We start from the raw sequence: 18,299 nt of genomic DNA on the forward strand, positions 1-18,299 counted from the left end.
CAAATTATATTTTCTGAAAGGTATGATGTCCCTTTCCTAAACAGGGCTATGTCCACCTGACAGATCTGATGTCACTAAAGGGGATGGCCTTTTCTTAAAGCGGCGAATTCTCCAATATGACATGGTGGAGAACCATTCAAGGGAATTTTAATTTTATGATTTGACAATATTCTACTATCATTCATTTTTAATGAGCAGTGCATGGGACAAAATAACATGCATCCTCTTACGCAAAAAAAAAAAAAAAATCTAAAACTTATCCTAATATAACACACCCTTTCATAGTCATTTTTATGTTAAGTTATCATGGCAAATTAGTTATTTATGTACAGAACACCAAAAGGCACCCTATATTACATTTTATTATTTTTATGATACGGAGCTATTTGTTGTTCTTTTTTTTTTTTTTTGTCTTTTTTTTTTTTATGTGTCTGAATAATACTGGAAGATTGAACTCATTTTATTTTTTTTAAGTCTTCTCCTGCCTGGCATCAGAATTGCAGTTAGGAGCTTAATTCGGGTTTCTAGAAGATAAATATCAAAGACGGCTGACATTTGCCCTCTTAAATTCAGTTAGCAATGAGCAACAGCACGGATAAGCCCAGCAGCTGAATATTACTCTCTTTTCAGTGAATGTGATCCGAATCACTTTGCTTTTAAAATCATTAGAACGTAGACACATTTTCTGGATTACTGCAAATTTAGAACTTATTATCAGAGGCATGCAAAGCAAATGTGAAATTGAAAAGTGCTAAATCTAACTATTATAGCAGGGTTCAAACCTTTGGTTAGTCCATGTATTCCTAGCATTTTGGTCTGTGGTGGTTCTGTGGAAAATATAGGTTCAGTTTAAGCCTGGTGCTTGTTTTGTTCCTCTTCCCTGGTGGATCTTTCCTGTAGTGTACTTTCACTAGTGGCAAAAGTTCAGAAATCTTTTGTCTTCTCAACAGACAAGTCAAGGTACATGGAAGTCAAGTGTGTCATGGAAATAGCTAAAGTGCCTCATGCATATTTCATCGAGATGGGTGTCTGAAATGCAGTTTGTGTGTGTGTGTGCGTGTGCATGTGTGTGTGTGTGAGTAATGGTTCGACCGGCTCCAGTATAGATTTCTGTCATGGTCTCCTCTGCGGATACTGTTTCTCTATAGACAGGCAAAGATTCACTGCAGCTCAGCTGACAGGAGGGGCGTAATGCTTACACATGCATCCAGTTACCCACACAAACAACAATGTGAATTGATGCTCGTTCAAAAAGTGGCGCATTTGTGGTTGTTAATTTAGATGATAACTTACTCTAAAACCCCTCTTTAGTTGTCATCAACCCTTTCCCCATCACCATCTGGCTCTATTCTGTTATGTTAACAACGTTTGTCAAAATCTATTCCCAACTGATAAAATCATGTCCGCCCTATATTTTCTTTGTTAAATGTCTAGTTTAGTTCAGAAACACATTCTGTCAAGTTGAAGGGGTTTCAAATATTGACAGTATCTTGGAGAGTTAGTACACCATTTTTTGGGTTCATTCAGATTGTATTGGAGATACCGGGCTGTCTTAGCAAACTTGTTTACTAGCCTCCCATGTATTTGTCTCAAAACATAACCCTTTTCAGCTTCTTGTACCCCAACAAGACAATTCCCAGCTAATGTTTGTTGAGCCAGAGCCCAAGATCCAATGTTTACACAATGTTCAATTGTACCATGGAGTCATTAATCAGTCCGGGCCCTAGCTGCCTCGGAGTTATTTTTATCTCCCAGCAGGCTCTAGAGTTCTTTCAGGGCAACCCTGCTTTTTATTCTAGACGCCCCTCCAGCACTACTGCCAACTTTACCGCCAGCCCTGTCTATAAATACGTTCACCTCTTCTTGGAGGCTTTGAAGTCCCTACTCATGCTTCATATACCCCCTTCAACTTCAGAGTCCAACGGCAGACAGGAAGTCATGTGGCCCCTTCTCTTTCCAGAGTTGTTCGGGTCACAGGGAATGTAAGGATTATTCCCATGATGGACAGTTAAAAAAGCAATTGCCAAGTTGGCGATGAGGGTAGGGTCATAAGCAGCCCTTCGGCATGGATTTTTTTCCTCCAGTTGCCATGGAGAGCGCCAACTCATCTGACCTTTGACCGAGCTCTTGACTGAAACCAGACTGCGAGTCTGAACATGTGGGTGGAGTTTCAGTGAGTTTCTAAATTCTATTAGAAACATCAATCTAGTCTTAACTCTCCTGTATGAAGGTGCTGCAAATTATAGAAAATATTACCCAGAATAGCTAAAACCACTCCGCGTCCCTGTATTTTTTTTCTACTTCCACCCCATCAGCTCAGTGTCAAACCAAGTTCTCCACAGTTACGGGGCTAAAAGTGAGTTTTCCCAGTCCCTCTATTTTTAACCTTTCGCCTCGGGTGGAGATGAAACGGGAGCTGAAGGAATAGGAGGAATTTGGGTTTTTCAAGAGGCCATCATTTCATTTTTTTTCTCTCCCATAAACTGCCAATACATTCCTATTGTTTTCATTTTAGCCACTGCTAAAACGGCCAATTCCTTTGACCAGGGAATTCCCAGAATAAGGCAACTGCTTTCTCCCTATGGCATGCACGGTCCAGCTGGAGTGGAGTCTACCTTTTTTTTTGCTAACTGTTGTGAATTCCCATGGAGCCTTGGGGTCACATCAGGCTAGACAGTTCTGTCAAGGGTCATATCTTGTGTAGTTGCAAGTTAAACACTTGTGTCGCGTACTTCAAAATACAGAGTTGCCCATTCTACATTGAAGTCTCTGTTCCTTGTAGCTGTTCATAAACAGCCATGTTTTGTATGTATTAATTTAGTTTTTATCAATCAATGTTGTCTCGAGTCCCGGGGAGATCCTATCCACCACTCCTGTCTGCGCTGAATGCGAAGTGAGCTACTTGACTTGCAAATGGATGCAAACGTGAGTGGCATATCACGCTTGGGTAACTGAAGAAGGATCAGTGACTCTTCCCATAGGCAAAGATTTATCGGCGGCTCCCGGCTCTCCAGAGGACAAGCCAGCCTTTCCCCTCTCGTTCCTTCTGTGTGTGTAACCTGCAAACTCCCACCTCAGGATTTAATGGTACTTCCGGGAGACTTGCCATTCATGGTACAGCGACTGCTACACTGCTCTCAACAGCAGCCTTAATTGCTTTCAGCACGGTGGCCATTTAGTTAAAACAAGCTAGCTGTCAGCCAACATCCGAGTACATTCGACCCTGAAACATCTCATGCAGGCTAATCTCCGCCACCGCATTGCCACCTTCTCAAACCCACAGTAAAATCCCAAGCAAGGCGCCTTAGATTAACTTTTAGGCCCAGGGAGCCGATGATGAAATAACTGTGTTAAGCTAGCGTGAAACTTCCAGACCAAGACTCCCTGCCTCGGCAACACGCTCTGGCTTAAACGGACCCCTGCAGCTCGGACCGTCTGTTTGACATTGATACTTCTCAGTACATAATTGATATTCACCTGTCTCCTCATAGATGAGGGTTAGATTAAGGTTAAAACTGGGGGGGGGTGGGGGTTTCGAAATGTCGTCCTTAGGTTTATTGGCAGAAGGTTGAAATGGCAAATCAGCTGAGATTGTCGCCGTAATGAATTCATCGCTAGCCGTAAAACCTCTGCCCATACATTACCCTGCTCTTTAAAGGTTAGCGTACGCCCTCGTTCCAAGGGTAGAGAGCCACTGCTAAGTGCGCCACGCACGTAATGTTGCCATTGCTGTAGCGTGCTCCAACTAGCCTGATTGTCCCCGTCATATTGTGTTTATGAAACAATATTTCTCTCACAGTGGTGGCCGATTAGCTAACTAATTGTTAGCGGCGTAAAGGGAGGCCAGGCTCAGACGTTGGCATGCGGAGAGCTGCGCATAACAGTTCCACTCCCACACTCTCATTAAAATACCATTCAGAGACGGGTTATTTATTTTAGTTGTGGAATGCTGGGAAGGGGGCTGCCTAGCACTGGAAAGGTAGTTTATGTCGTCCGAATGGACAGCTGACTGAGGTTATTCCACGTTGACAGGATCTGGTTTTCGTGAAGCTTACGATAATTATCCCCGCTGCAAAGCTAATGAGAGTGGAGAATAAACAAAAACATCATGTGAGGATGCTAATCTTTGCTAAGTCTATTTTTTTCTTGTTTGTAACAGAAGCTGGTAGCCCTATGCAAATTATGAAGGTTTCAGGGGGTTCGAGTTTTCTAACACAGTGCAGTGTTTAGCGCAATATTTTTATAGCTAAATTTTGTGCAGGTTTTCAGCTTAGTTTAAGGTTATTTTTGTTTTTACCGCAGTTTAGCTCAGTTTGCCAATTATCTGAAATACTTAAATGTAGCTTGTTTGTGCTACATTTCCAACTTCATAATAGTGATAATGACATCACTTGTCATATTTTGTTAGTGTAAATGAAAACAGCTTGAGCTTTGTACTGTTGCTCCCCCATCAGGAAAATGTGATTTATTTTATGCTAGCTTTTATTTAGGAGCAAATAAAACTGTTGTAGTTACAGAAATTGAAAAAAAAAAATAGTATGTGTAGTATTATGTCGTTTTTAGACTGACATTTTGTTTTGATGTTTTTGCAGAGGGTTTACAAAAGATTCAATTCTTGGATGTTTTCCCTTGCTGTTTCCTTTTCTTTTTTGACAGAAAATAGGTTTCGTGAAACATGCACCTTTTTGTCGGTTTCCTTCAACAACCCATCAAGCTTCTTTTGTGTGGCCGCAAGCCTTCTGTTTGTTTATGTGTGCTTATAACATATTGTGTCTCTGCGACTGCCTTTCAATCGTGTGTGAGACTGAGAGCCCCCCAATTACCGAATGAAGATTGTTTTCTCTAGCCAAGTGGTGGCTGAGTGAGAAATCTAGAGAGAAAACGATGGATGAGGAATGAGAGGGAGAGTGAGTGGGAGAATGTCAGAAAGTCAGGGCAGATGGACAAAAGGCCCAGTGTTATCGGCCCCAGCACATCAACCCCCAGAATGCCACAGCTGGTTCACATTTCCACGGGGAGCGATGGCGACCGGCTGCACTCCTCTCTTACTGACCCCATCCTTTTCTCTCACACACATACTAAATCTGGCCCTTAGCACACACTCACTGAGCTACGCTGCACCACAGACCCTCACTGTGTTTTGGAATGAAATACTAGTTTACTCCTTACTACAAATTATGCAGTATGTTCAGAATTTAATTCCAGCTTATTACTTATTGAAAATTGTGCGGTATATGCTGTATGCTGCATACTAGCTTTTAAAAATTGTAAGTTTAGAATGGAATACTAGCTTACTCCTTACTACAAAATACACCGTATATACAGCATACTAGTTTTTAAAAAACAACATATTCAAAATGGAATTCATGCAAATTCCTTACTGAAAATTATGCAGTACTAGTTTTTAAAAACGGAATGTTCAAAATGGAAGTCTAGCTTCCTGCTTACTAATAATTTTGCAATAATATATAATGCATATTCGTTTTTAAAACTGCTTGTTTGAAATCAAATCGTGAAACATATACTACATACTGCATACTAGTTTTTAAAACTGCATGTTCAGAATGGAATATTAGCTTACGCCTTACTAAAAGTTGTGCAGTATATAGTGTATATTCAGAATGGAATTCTATCTTATTCCTTACTGATAATTACTAATTGGTAATTACTAGCTTAATCTTTACTGTAAAATGGTGCAGTATACACTGTATACTGCATGTAAGCTTTTAAAAAATTGCACATTTGGAATGGAATACCTTACAAAATTATATTTTCAAGGATATATTGTATTCTGCACTTTATTTTTAATTTTCTGTAAAATACTATGCGTAAGTGTTCTAGTATGCTACATTGTCTTTAGCAAGTGGGATTTAGAAATCATCCTGAACACAATAGCCCCAAAATATTTCTAGAGATTCCTTCTGCAGTATGCAAACTAAACAGTGCATTTTCCTCAGTAATTCTGTGTTCTAGTAGCTTCAAAGTTAAATTGAGCTTCAAATAGAACTTCATTTTTTAGATCTAACAGCATGCTGTGACAGTTTATTGGGCAAAATTAAAAGAAACGTTGAGTTTATTGGCTGTGCAATATATGAATGTTGTTTTCTCCAGTGTTTTTGTTGTGGCGGTTCACATTCTTGCTTCTAAATTGACTTGAGCACACAGAAACTACCCTTAATATGGCCCGTTTGGGCGTTACCTCTGTATTTCAAGTATATTTGTTCTAGTCCATCATTTTTATGTGACTCCAGACAGATCTGTTTTCATCCCGATCCACCATGTGTGTGAGCAACCCCCCATACGTGTGCTTCTGGGGAATATGTTGCTATAGTAAACAGGGCTCCCTGCACAGTTTCTCTCATGTGTGTTCCATACATGAGCTTATTCAATCCCACTCTGTAATCCCTACTGCCTGGCTGTTTGGCCCCTCGGGCCTTGTTACCATTCACACTTGCTTAATCAAGCTCTTGCTCGCACAAGACTGCACAATTCTTATTGCCCCCGCTTGAGAGAGAGAGAGAGAGAGAGGGAATGTTTTCCATACAACACTTGCGTGTCTTTGACGAGTGCATGTTTAAATATATATAGATATAGATTGCACATTTCGTAACTGACCCAAATTCAAATCCAGTTTGGGTAATTTTTGTCACAATTTTCACATTTTGTAAGCATAAACCTAACTTAATTTTAGATTTACTATTTTTAAACAGCCATTGCCGCTGGATTTTTCATTTTTTTCAGGTGTTGTTGTTGTTATAAAACATCAGACCTCTGTTAGATTTGGTCTGCTGAGCCTGTCTGGATCCCACATTTTCACCATGGGAATATGCTCAAGGTTGCTAGGCTTGGGAGAAAGCATCTCCCCTAGCAAGGTATGGGGTGGAAAGTTTCTCTTTGGACTCGTTATGATTTCTAAAGCACTCTGGAAACTCAACAATGCAGAGGTTTGCCAAGAAAATACATTTTGGGAAAGGCTTCTGCTTCTATTTTTGACAGAACTGGACAGCGGTAACAATACCCGGCTTGATATTCTGCATAAACATGAGCGTTTCAGAGTGAAACACAATCACACACTCTCTCGTTCTTCCCAAACATGCAGGCAGGCAGCTCTTCCCTTGAGATGGCAGATCCGAGCAAGCCATATGGAGCAGGCCGCATCTTGCTGAGCTCGCCTGACGACAGCCGAACAGCTTGGGCTGTACTGGAATGACAGCCTTCAGTTCTTTTACCAGGTTTTCCAAAACCTGCTTCTTCCTTTTGCTCTCTCCCACCCTCTTCGTTTTTCACTGTACTCTTCCCCCTCTTCATGATCAAACAGATGGAATGAGGGACTAGCATCACACGTTTAGCAAGCAAGCACACTTATCCGCTGACAGCTCCATCCTGTCTCATTCAAGCACCTCCCTAAATGATGCCACATAACCACCCTTAGATGTCATCCCAGGGTGCACTTGAGGGCCTAGAGCTCACACACCTCAGAGGAATAGATGATGGTGATAGTAATAACTCAAGGGTGTACCACTTGAACAGAAACGTCCCCTTTTTAGGGAGCCAAAATGATAACTATGGCAACGTAAAGTTCTGTTTTTTTTTTCATTCCCTTCTAGCACAGTTGGTGGTTCACCACTTGATGTGTTCAGCTCTTCTTTGGCAGCTCCTCCTACCCGTTTCTTCGTAATCAGCAGACGTGCCCACCAGGTGGCTGGACCGGAGAGACCAGGAGAAAAGAGCGTCACAGCTTCTTAATTTAAAGTATTCAAATTCCCCACGAGTGATTTTGATTAAGTCGGCCCACACATTCCCGTTCACGCTCAGCGGGTACTAACGAGACTTGGGCGGTGAGAAAGAGAAGGGGGGCTTCCTAGTCTGTAATGAACAGAACTGCTCTCTGCTTCCTTGTGCACACAAAGAAACTCTAGCCCAGAGTATCGATGTTAGGTTTGAGAATAAAGTAGCTGTATCTAAGATAAGAATTAGAGTCTATTTGTCTGCATCTGATTATGGATCTCATGAGAGCTTTGAGTGTTCCTTGGCTAATAGCAGGATCTCTAACAAGTCATCGAACCTATAGTATTGAATTAGCTTTTCCAGAATTCCACGTTGTGGGTCAGCGCTGCCAATTGTTACAGTAATGAAAAATTGATTGTTTTATAATCAGCCTGACTTGCTTGCGGGAAAATGTTCCTCTGTCAATTCCGTCTGCTCAGTCAACCAATCACCGAGATCGATTCATCGGATTGACCCAATTGTGCTCTCTCTCTCACTCTCTGTCCTTCACTGAACAAGGAAAGATTTCCTCATCTCATTTCCGCTCCCTTATTTAGGCCCGTTGTTCCATGAATGAGAGTCAATTGAGCCTTGTTGATGGAGAGATTCTGCGAAAGGACAGAGCGAGGCTTCTGGTGTAACGCTGTCGTCCTCTTACCTGTTCGTTCTGCCGACGTTTGTCATTTCTTTGACCGCTCGGACCCTCTGGACGAGCTGGAGGCCGTGGGGTGGCTGATGCGCCACAGCTAAGTCGAAGTATTGTCTCGCAGCTCAGAGGACCTGTCAGATCTCTTTAGAGATAAAGAAACGAAGGCGCCTCTTGCTCTCACGCTGACTACACCTCACACCATGCAGCTCTGACTTCACGCCTGATACAGTGTTGAAAAGGGCCAGTTTCCTGACACGAATGAAGCCCCCACAGGGTTGTTCATGGCACGCAATGCTGCCATCTTTTAATGCTGCTGTTCGTATTGCGTGCACACGTAGGAGTTGAATGCATTTGTTTTTGATGGTCTTGCAATACTATTGCCAACAAGTGTGGTTACAAACAAGGAGCACAAGAATGCTGCATGGTTAAAAAAGAGCCTTAACCAGCTGCTTGACCTCTCACCTTTGATCCCTCCTGCAAGTCTTCAGTTGTCTGAAGAGGTAATAAGAACTTCTTTTGGGTGGCCAGGGAAGGATTTGTTGGGCATTGGTCAGGGCGTATTCTGATGCAACACAGCATCAGCGCTGAGCCTCAAAGAACACTGCATGTCCTTCATGAGGTCGAACTCCAACAATAACCTAGTGTTTCGGTGCCTGTTTATGAGTGGTACATTCATATGCGGACAGTGTAGTCTCTGTTTCCTCAGCGGCTTGTTCAGGGACTCATCAGAATATCTAGCTGCCCAAGTTGAGGCTAACAACCCCTCTACCCCATTCCTACAGAGCATGTGGGGTCGCCTCACCTCGGATTCTACAATCTCGCCCTTATGCAGCCCAGTCAGTGAGATTGGGAAAGCACAACTGTGGTAGAGCTCCCGGAACTCTATTTGCCTTTCCTCCTTGCAGCTTTTATAATGGCCGTAAAAAGTGGCCAGTTGTTATTTTCGAGCTGGGATGGAGGGAGGTGACAGACAGGAGACTCAAACCCAAACCTGGCCATCTGTTTTCTGTTTTCAACACGTCTCTCTCTCTCATTCTCTGGATTCAGCAGGCTGAGGGGAGGGAACTGCATCTACTCAGCCCAGTCATGAACCCAGGGACACTTACCTCACTCACGTCTGCCTCACTGTGCTTTCTCCTGAGGCTCCAGTCGCGGTCAGAATGAGATTATACACTTCTGCACCCACTCACCACAGCGCTGTCATGTAATTACAGTGGTGAGGAGTCAACATGCTTGAGCAAAATGGTTTTATTATGGTGAGTAAAGGGGCGAAAAAAATCTGAATTCCCCATTTGTTGAAACAGCCACTATTACTGCAGCGCTCTTCGCAAATTCGGTGCAGGCCCTGTCGAGTGGAGCATGTATAAACAAGGTGACGAATTGACCCTGGGGTTGTTAATTAGCACTATGAAGTTATTTCAGTTAATGGTTCTGGGGGGTGCTAGCGTCCTTGAGGAAAGAGCTCTTAATCTGAACAGCTCCACTTGTGTAGTTCAGGTGCAAACTGCCTCTCAGCACAGAGGAGGATATGCTAGTGCACTTAGGTTCAACAAAACTACCTGTGTTCCATTTACTGCCCAAATACCAGAATGCATTGTATCCCACCGTCAGTATAAGACAGGAGCTTGCATTCATGTTGGGATTCTTTGCTTCCTGCCATGAGACCAGGATGTTGTCTGCAGTGTAGAGCACTAACATCCTGCCTGCGGCAGTGTGGTTACACCTAGCCTAAATGGATGTGCAGTGCTGGAATGCTAATGCAGTCCATCCACCCCGCCTCAGGCTGCGCTGCCAATAAAAGTGAGTGGCAGCGTAATTGTCCACCTTTGAAAGGAACCATCCCATCCTCCGGAGCAGCTGCCGAATCATAGGTTGCCAGCTTCCCAAATAACAATTTATTTAACTTGATTTGAATGATTGCATGCTGCAATCGCGTAGCAACTATGTAGAGGTGCTACTTACCCAGCTAAGAAAACTATTCCAATTTCCAAGGGGCACCTATGCTTAATGTAATTGTATTCCTTTCTGGGGTCCGGAATATAAATGTGTGCCGATATTTGAGGGTGGCCCTCGAAAAGCTCTTGGTTGGGTCTCTTAGTTGGGAAGGCATTGCATGTAGATGGCTTGGCGTCATTCTTCTTTTAAGGACTAATGCAGATCGCAGTCAGGCCAAATTTGTAAATAAATTGGCTTTTGTGAATAGTACAGTCGAGCATGTCAAAAACTCAATGACCTGTCTTTTAGACAACATGGCCTACGCTGAAAATATCCAACTGCTTTTCCATTTTAGCTAACCAACACTTTTGGAAAATAATTGTCTTTACTAGTGCTGTGTTGACATTTCTGCAGCTCAACTAGCAGAGCATTAGCAATACCAAGGTCATGGGTTTGATTCCCAGGGAATCCAATTTATACTATATTTACACTTTATACTTTGCTAGTCGGTTGAAGCTAGTAGTGGGGAATAGGGGCATTCTTATTATAGAGTATTTTATTGGATAAAAATGTAGGTTGGACTGTGATGTGAATATCTTCTAAAGGTTTTTCTCATCCCTGTTCAGGCGTGTGGTAGCACATAGATGTTAGCCTCAAAGCTAACGGATATGAGCTAAAAGCCTCCAAGCTTTATGTGAGTGGCGTGTTTGACTGCATTGCAGCACGTCTGTTCCTCTCACAGAAGTGAAAGGACTCTTGGATTTATCTCCCTTGAGCGCAAAGGTCAAACGTGCCACCTGGTTTTCTCAGAATGACATATCAGCGTGAAGCAGCGCTCACTTTGTTCTGACGCGTACACACACAACCGTTCTGGTTGTACTCAAGACTCAGAATTATGTAACGGCTGTTTAGAGAGGATATAGGAGAAAGACGTTTTCTTGGCAAAAGCCCTCAGCCTGCTTCTCTTGCCTCTCTCTTCTCTGCCACTGTTCTGCATCTTAAGTGGAGACAGGGCGACTGTGTTATTTTTCATCAAACATTTCATCTGGGATCCACGGCACATCTGCAGCGCAGGGAAAGGCTGTAGATCATCTCACTGCCATTGTAAACAAACACTAAGGCAGGAGGCTTTGGTCACAGAAGATGTTGCTGTCTTCTCGCTGTGTCTCTGTGGATTGCAGCCATGATGGCGATGGCAGGTGTGTGCCTTGAAATGAGAAGCAATCACCTGATAATGCTGTGATTGTTATGCATCTGTGTGGCGCATTAGAGGGAGAGGATAGAACTGGAGAAAGATATTTACATAACGCTTCCACAAATGCATGCAAATGCATATGATTATTCAACATTGGCAGTATTTGTTGCTCTGTATTTAATGTTATAGTATTTAGTATATTTATAGTAATTTTTATTTATTTTAATAACAATTTAACATAAAATATGTTTTTTTTGTGACATTTACATTGTACTAGTGATTCTTTAGGGCAGAAAGCACGGAAAGTAACTGGTAAAGTATCATTAAATGCTTCCAGTGAGGTAAGGAGGTAGGATGTACCATCAGATCAGTATTGTTTTTGTGTCACAAGTGCGGCAACTCTCTGAGTTCTTGTTATTGTATTTCAGTGGTTTTTTGTCTACTTGTTAGAAACGATACAAACTTGGATTTACCATTGCCTTTAAATGTCAGCTGTACTGTCAGAACTGCAGTGGAAATGGTAGCTGAACTGTGAAAGCACCTCAGGCTGAATTTGCCGTAGGGACGAATGCTGACCTCTCTTTGTGCACTATTAAAAATGGCAGCTTGGACAGCAAAGAAAGACAAACACGCACTCTAACCACCTGGACTACACAGGCAAATCTGCTGCTGACATCAAATCCAGATGTGTGTGTGTGTGTGTGTGTGTGTGCTCGAGCTCTCTCACTTTACGGCCGCGGACAGACACATAAGTGTGTGTGACCGCAGGAGAAGTGTGTGTCCTTGATAATTGGACTGAATCAAGAGCCACAAGGGCCTCTGTTGCCTGTAGCATACGGAGGGAATGGCGCCATTACGAGGGGCTCTTTAAGGGATATTACATTCGCTCGTAAATAGAAATGGCCGCGGCATTGTTTTATGAGACCCCTCTGAGGTCCTTTGTCTTGAATCTGGTTTTAAACCATCTCATTATAGTGCGTGTATCTAATCAGAGGACCCAGCTAAAAATCTGGATCCCGTGTTCTTTCCCACTAATTTTTGGCGGCAGGATTGTGCATAATGACACGCTACTCACTTCACAGCGTGCATCATTTGTTTATCTAATTTAGAAGTCTAATTAGCATTCATGTGAGACTGATAAATCTTCCTTTTTAGCATTGGGATGTTAGCAGCCCTGCTAGCATGCTATCACCTACAATATCTTGAGTCAGAGGTGACTATAGGGGTTAAGAGAGCGTTGCAGACAAGTTGTAGCACGATGTCTTTGCGATCACGCCCGATTGCGCGGTTATCAGGGGTTTGATCTCTATATTGAGGAACGCTCTCTGGGGTGCTTAATTGGGAGTTTTAATTGGACGTTCGCCATGCTTTCTTCCCTCACACAGACTCACTGGGGACTCCGATCTGGCTTCCTCCTCTGATTATCCAGCTTTAAAAATCTCTCTCTCACACACACACACTATCGTCCTCCCAGTTGTTATGCAGCTGCATCTGTTTCTTTTCTAAGTATCTGCATGGTAGTTTCTTCATCGGCATGCGCTGCAAGCAGATTTTTGCATTCTTGCATCAATCTGGTTGCACAAATCGGGACTGACTGCTTCACGTATGCACAAAACTCTTTCTGTTTTCGTATCATCACTCACATTAATGCAAGTGCATTAAATGCAGCCTGCGTTTTCTGCAGCCACAGTTTATACTTGGCTGTTCCATATGTTTACAACTCTTCTTCAGCATTCATTTAGAAGAAGATTGTTATTTCTGTTCACGCACTACAATTCAGTTGTGTCTTGCCCCATTTTAACACTCCTATTATTCCTGCGACTGCAGGGCATGCATCTTTTCGTGCGCCCCAGTTTGAAATGCCAGATCTTTCAATCTTTCACTCTCTGTTCTGTCTGTCATCATATCTCTCCGTTTCAGTGGCGAATCTGACATGTTAGCCTTATTAATTCATGGAAACGTGCAGGATTAGGAAGCCAGCCAGCTCTGATTGCATCTGGCTGCTGGTGCTCTCCATTAAAAAGAAAAAACACACTCGTATGGCATATAGCCATTGGCTGGAGGTAGCAAGAAAGATAGGAGATAGGAAGACCTGGAAAGATAAAAGACCTGGGCATGCATAAATGCACGTCTCGCGAGCCGCTCGACTGACTGTCAGTGGTTCAATGCTGGTATCCACAGGCATGGCGTATCCTTGGCTCATAATGGCTTGTTTAAAATAGCTTGGGTTATTTGGAGTTTTTGAGGTATGGGGTTTCGCACCAAAACTGTTTGTATGTACGGAGTGTGCAATGATTTTGCATCAGCATCATATGCATGCAACACATTGTTAAGAATGCAATGCCAAACCGTAATGGCATGATGCATAAGTTGTTGCATAGTGGCTGTGCATGTAGTGTGGCTCCCGAACAAGTCCATAACATTCGCTTCTCTGTACAGCTCAATTATTTATTCACAAAGGTCCTTGTGCATATTGCATGACAGTGCAGTTGAAATGTGCTTAATTACCCAGCCTTTTGGGGCTAGCCAAAGTGAGGAACATGAAGTGAAACATCTATTTTCACATCAGTTGGGTTCAGTAACTTTTGCACCAAAACTTTTTTGCATTCATGAAATTGAGTGGTTTCACCCCAAGCGTGTTTCAAATGTACTGCCTTTGATGAATGCATTGTTAGTCTGCGTTTCGTTGTAGCACACTGTTGCAATGAAACTTCAGGCCTTCCCGTACGTTCCAGACATCATGAACGGGAGCTGCATTTGGAATCTGATTTGGACAGCCAGTGCAGGGGCGCGTCGTAAATCAGGGCGGACATATTCCTCCTCTTTGTCTGGGCATGCCGTGCCTGCTTTGGCCCTCTGTTTGTGGCGCTCCAGAGCCGAATCCCTCGACTGACGTTTTCAATTGTTTATGTGAGGCAGCATTTCAAGTGTCGCCATGCAGGTTGACAGGAAACCCCAAGCTGACAAGCCAGCTGTCGCTAGGTCCTCACTTGCGCATTATGACTTCCAGGCTCTCTGGAAACAGAACACACCACACTAGAGGAGCACAAACAGCGATGCAGACTGACACGCCGTGTGTGTGTATGTGATGGCTGTGTTAGTGTGTTGATCGCAGCAGAAGGACACTAGACGTATTATGAAAGTTTGAAGGGTTTCACGTGCCCTCCGAGGAGGAGAAGAATAGTGGACTGTTGCAGTGCATTATGTCGACACCCACAGTCATATAGATATCTTGGCTTCTTGGTGACATTTGATGGTTTAGTTTCAGCGTCGATGACTTCTCTTTATTTTTTTGTAGAATTTTTATACAAATATTTGATTGCGCTTGAAGCTAGAACATTTTTTTATTTCTTCTAGAAAATGAAAAATATTGTTCCCCGTGGCATGAATTTAAAAAAAAAAAGTGCCATCTTGGACTGCAGCTTTTTTGAAGCCCCTTACTGAGTCACAGAGGCCTGGAGGTTCATCAGCAGATGCCGCAGTCACTCTTTACAGAGTCCCAGTGCTTCATGTCAACATCTCTTTCATTCTCGACGTGATCGAGCGCTTCCGAAAGCAGCTACACGTGTTCGTGCGTCTCTTGCCATCTTGCCATCTGATGTTCTTGCCATCTTTAATTAAATGGTGTACAAGCACGTTCGCCGGGTTTCCGCCTCGCATGTGTGAGAAACACAGCAACCCGCGAGTCGACTCCCAAGGCAGAAAGCAGTGACGGGGGGATTAATAGCAATTTGGCTAAAACAAAGAGACGCGTCTGAAATATTGATGAGTGTCTTGGTAATTACAAGATGGGCGGATAAGTAAATAATGACAAGATCCAGTGATGAAGTCTGACTAATTATGAGTTGTGTGAAACTGTAATTGGGAGTCTGAGGGAATATGAACAAGCTCAAACTGAGCATTCTGCTAAAGCCTGTGAATGTACTTGATGGTTGACTGGTGAAACAATGTTAACATTTCTGTGTTTTTCTTGTCTGTGTCCGTGAGCGTCCTTACTCATCAGCATTCTCCTGTTATCTTTCCTCCAGAGTACCAAACGTCAAGTGTGCCGACCCTTCGTCTCCAGCCTGTGGGGCCGTGGCTCTCTAGCCAGGTCAGAGGTCATCTGCAACATGATGCCAGCCAGCCACCTGCCTATCCTGCTCTCCCTGAGTGCCCTGCTGCTGTCTCCGCTGCTCACCGGCTCCTTGGCCTTATGTAAGAGCAAACCAACATGAAACTTGAGTTTAAGTCTCAAGTGTTTTAGAACTCTAGAATAGAACTTTGTTTTCTTCTAGAATTAAGAGTTAGAGCCATGCTAATGTTAAGACCTTTGACCTAATATTGGCTGATTCAGTGTTGAGGGTGGCCATTTTTGGGTCAACGCAATGTATTATCATTGCTGGCCCAATAATGGCCAAATCATGCTTAAAGGTGGCCGTTTTGGGTCAACACAATGTATTATCATTGCTGGCCCAATAATGGCCAAATCATGCTTAAAGGTGGCCGTTTTGGGTCAACGCAATGTATTATCATTGCTGGCCCAATAATGGCCAAATCATGCTTAAAGGTGGCCGTTTTGGGTCAACACAATGTATTATCATTGCTGGCCCAATAATGGCCAAATCATGCTTAAAGGTGGCCGTTTTGGGTCAACACAATGTATTATCATTGCTGGCCCAATAATGGCCAAATCATGCTTAAAGGTTGGCCGTTTTGGGTCAACACATCGTATTATCATTGCTGGCCCAATAATGGCCAAATCATGCTTAAAGGTGGCCGTTTTGGGTCAACACATCGTATTATCATTGCTGGCCCAATAATGGCCAAATCATGCTTAAAGGTTGGCCGTTTTGGGTCAACACATCGTATTATCATTGCTGGCCCAATAATGGCCAAATCATGCTTAAAGGTGGCCGTTTTGGGTCAACACAATGTATTATCATTGCTGGCCCAATAATGGCCAAATCATGCTTAAAGGTTGGCCGTTTTGGGTCAACACATCGTATTATCATTGCTGGCCCAATAATGGCCAAATCATGCTTAAAGGTGGCCGTTTTGGGTCAACACATCGTATTATCATTGCTGGCCCAATAATGGCCAAATCATGCTTAAAGGTTGGCCGTTTTGGGTCAACACATCGTATTATCATTGCTGGCCCAATAATGGCCAAATCATGCTTAAAGGTGGCCGTTTTGGGTCAACACAATGTATTATCATTGCTGGCCCAATAATGGCCAAATCAGTGGTTAAAGGTTGGCCGTTTTGGGTCAACACAACATATTATCATTGCAGACCCAATATTGGCCATTGCATTTTGCATTGGTATATCTGTGTAAATTGTTTAGAACAACAATTTTTTAAATTAAGACTAAAATCAAGATTTACTTACCATCTACAGTAATTGATAGGAAATTCAATGACAGTTTTTTAATGTCTTGTTGTTGTGTTGATATTTTTATTGGTAATTGAATTAGTTGTATCTGTTAGAATGTTAACATGATTACATCCTCTCAGAAAATGTGTATTTTTAGGTCAATTGAACTGAAACTAAGCTAATTACACAGGACTTGTTTGATCTGATTGATCAGCTAGTCATCCAGGCAAGCCACCGACTAGTAGGATTCATAATCATCAAAAACAAATCTCTGTGGGTTTAAGGATCTCCCCGTACACGTTGAGACGTGAAGTGCGAGATCACGGTTTATCCGATTATTCAGTCTCTTTTCCGCGTGTATATCTCTTCATCAGACGGATCGGGGCCTGCGCTGTCTTTTAATTTCCAAGGCTCGAAGTCAGGATTTGTTCTGCACCATTTCTACCCTAAGATGGGTTTAGAGACGCATTAGGGAAACAAAACAAAGAGTCAAGTGAAGTAAAGAGAGGCGAGTGCGAGATGAAAGCGGAGGTAAAGCCTCCCCCTGCTTCTTTCAAGCCTAAAATAGGTGTAATTCAAGCGCTGCCCGAGAGATAACGTGAGAATGGGCCGCTGTCAGATATGCCACGTCTTTGTGTGCCCAACATTGTTCTGTCCTGCTGTATGTTGGTTTTGAAAGGCAGCCCAGAAGCAAATGCATTTCTGACGCAATGAGGATGAACAAAATTATTACTAGTCATGGGTTGCTTGAACGTCTACTGTATGACTTACGTTTTATTCAGGCTTAGGCTTTAGATGCATTCAAGAATGGCTAGATGTACTGCAACGGAATGAATTTTCTCCAAAATATGTTAGTATGTTAAGTTTGCAAATGCAAAAATGGCATGAAATAGGGGTGTAACGGTATGCAAAAATCACGGTTCGGTACGTACCTCGGTTTTAAAGTCACGTTTTGGTTCATTTTCGGTACAGTAAGGGAAAGAAATGCAAACATTAAACTGCAGGTTGTTTATTACTATAAACTTTTTTTAACAATTTGTTTACACTTTTTTTAAACACTTTTTAATAAAATATAAAAAATAAAAAAAGAATAAGAAATAAAATACTGCTGCAAAGTTCTCCACTAAATTGTCTCAATGTCTCAAATCAATATCATATAATAAAATATAATGAAAAATATAAATAAATAACTATGATTACAGTGCAGCATTACCAATCCCAGCTTGTAGGCCTGCTCTTATTTAATATATATATATATATATATGTAACTTTTCCAAAGTGTAAAGTGCAGCATCAACAGTTTAAGTTTTTAGACCTGCTCAGATTTCGTTATAGCATTGGCCCGATCAGAATTAAGAGCAAAGGTCTGTTTAAATGCAGACGGTAACTGCATTTTA

General features: G+C 42.5%; 1 protein-coding gene across 2 annotated transcripts in view; it reads left to right on the forward strand.

Annotated features, from left to right (window-relative positions):
• LOC113081672 (receptor-type tyrosine-protein phosphatase S-like) overlaps positions 1 to 18,299 on the forward strand; it is a 134,834-nt gene that overhangs the window by 11,321 nt on the left and 105,214 nt on the right. For both annotated transcript variants that reach the window (XM_026253695.1, XM_026253696.1), the window contains exon 2: positions 15,575 to 15,743. In XM_026253695.1, the coding sequence (XP_026109480.1) occupies positions 15,659 to 15,743 (85 nt within the window). In that variant the 5' untranslated portion in view covers positions 15,575 to 15,658. The remainder of the gene's footprint in view (positions 1 to 15,574; positions 15,744 to 18,299) is intronic.

This window comes from Carassius auratus, unplaced genomic scaffold, assembly GCF_003368295.1.
Source record: "Carassius auratus strain Wakin unplaced genomic scaffold, ASM336829v1 scaf_tig00034894, whole genome shotgun sequence".
NCBI lineage: Eukaryota > Metazoa > Chordata > Actinopteri > Cypriniformes > Cyprinidae > Carassius > Carassius auratus.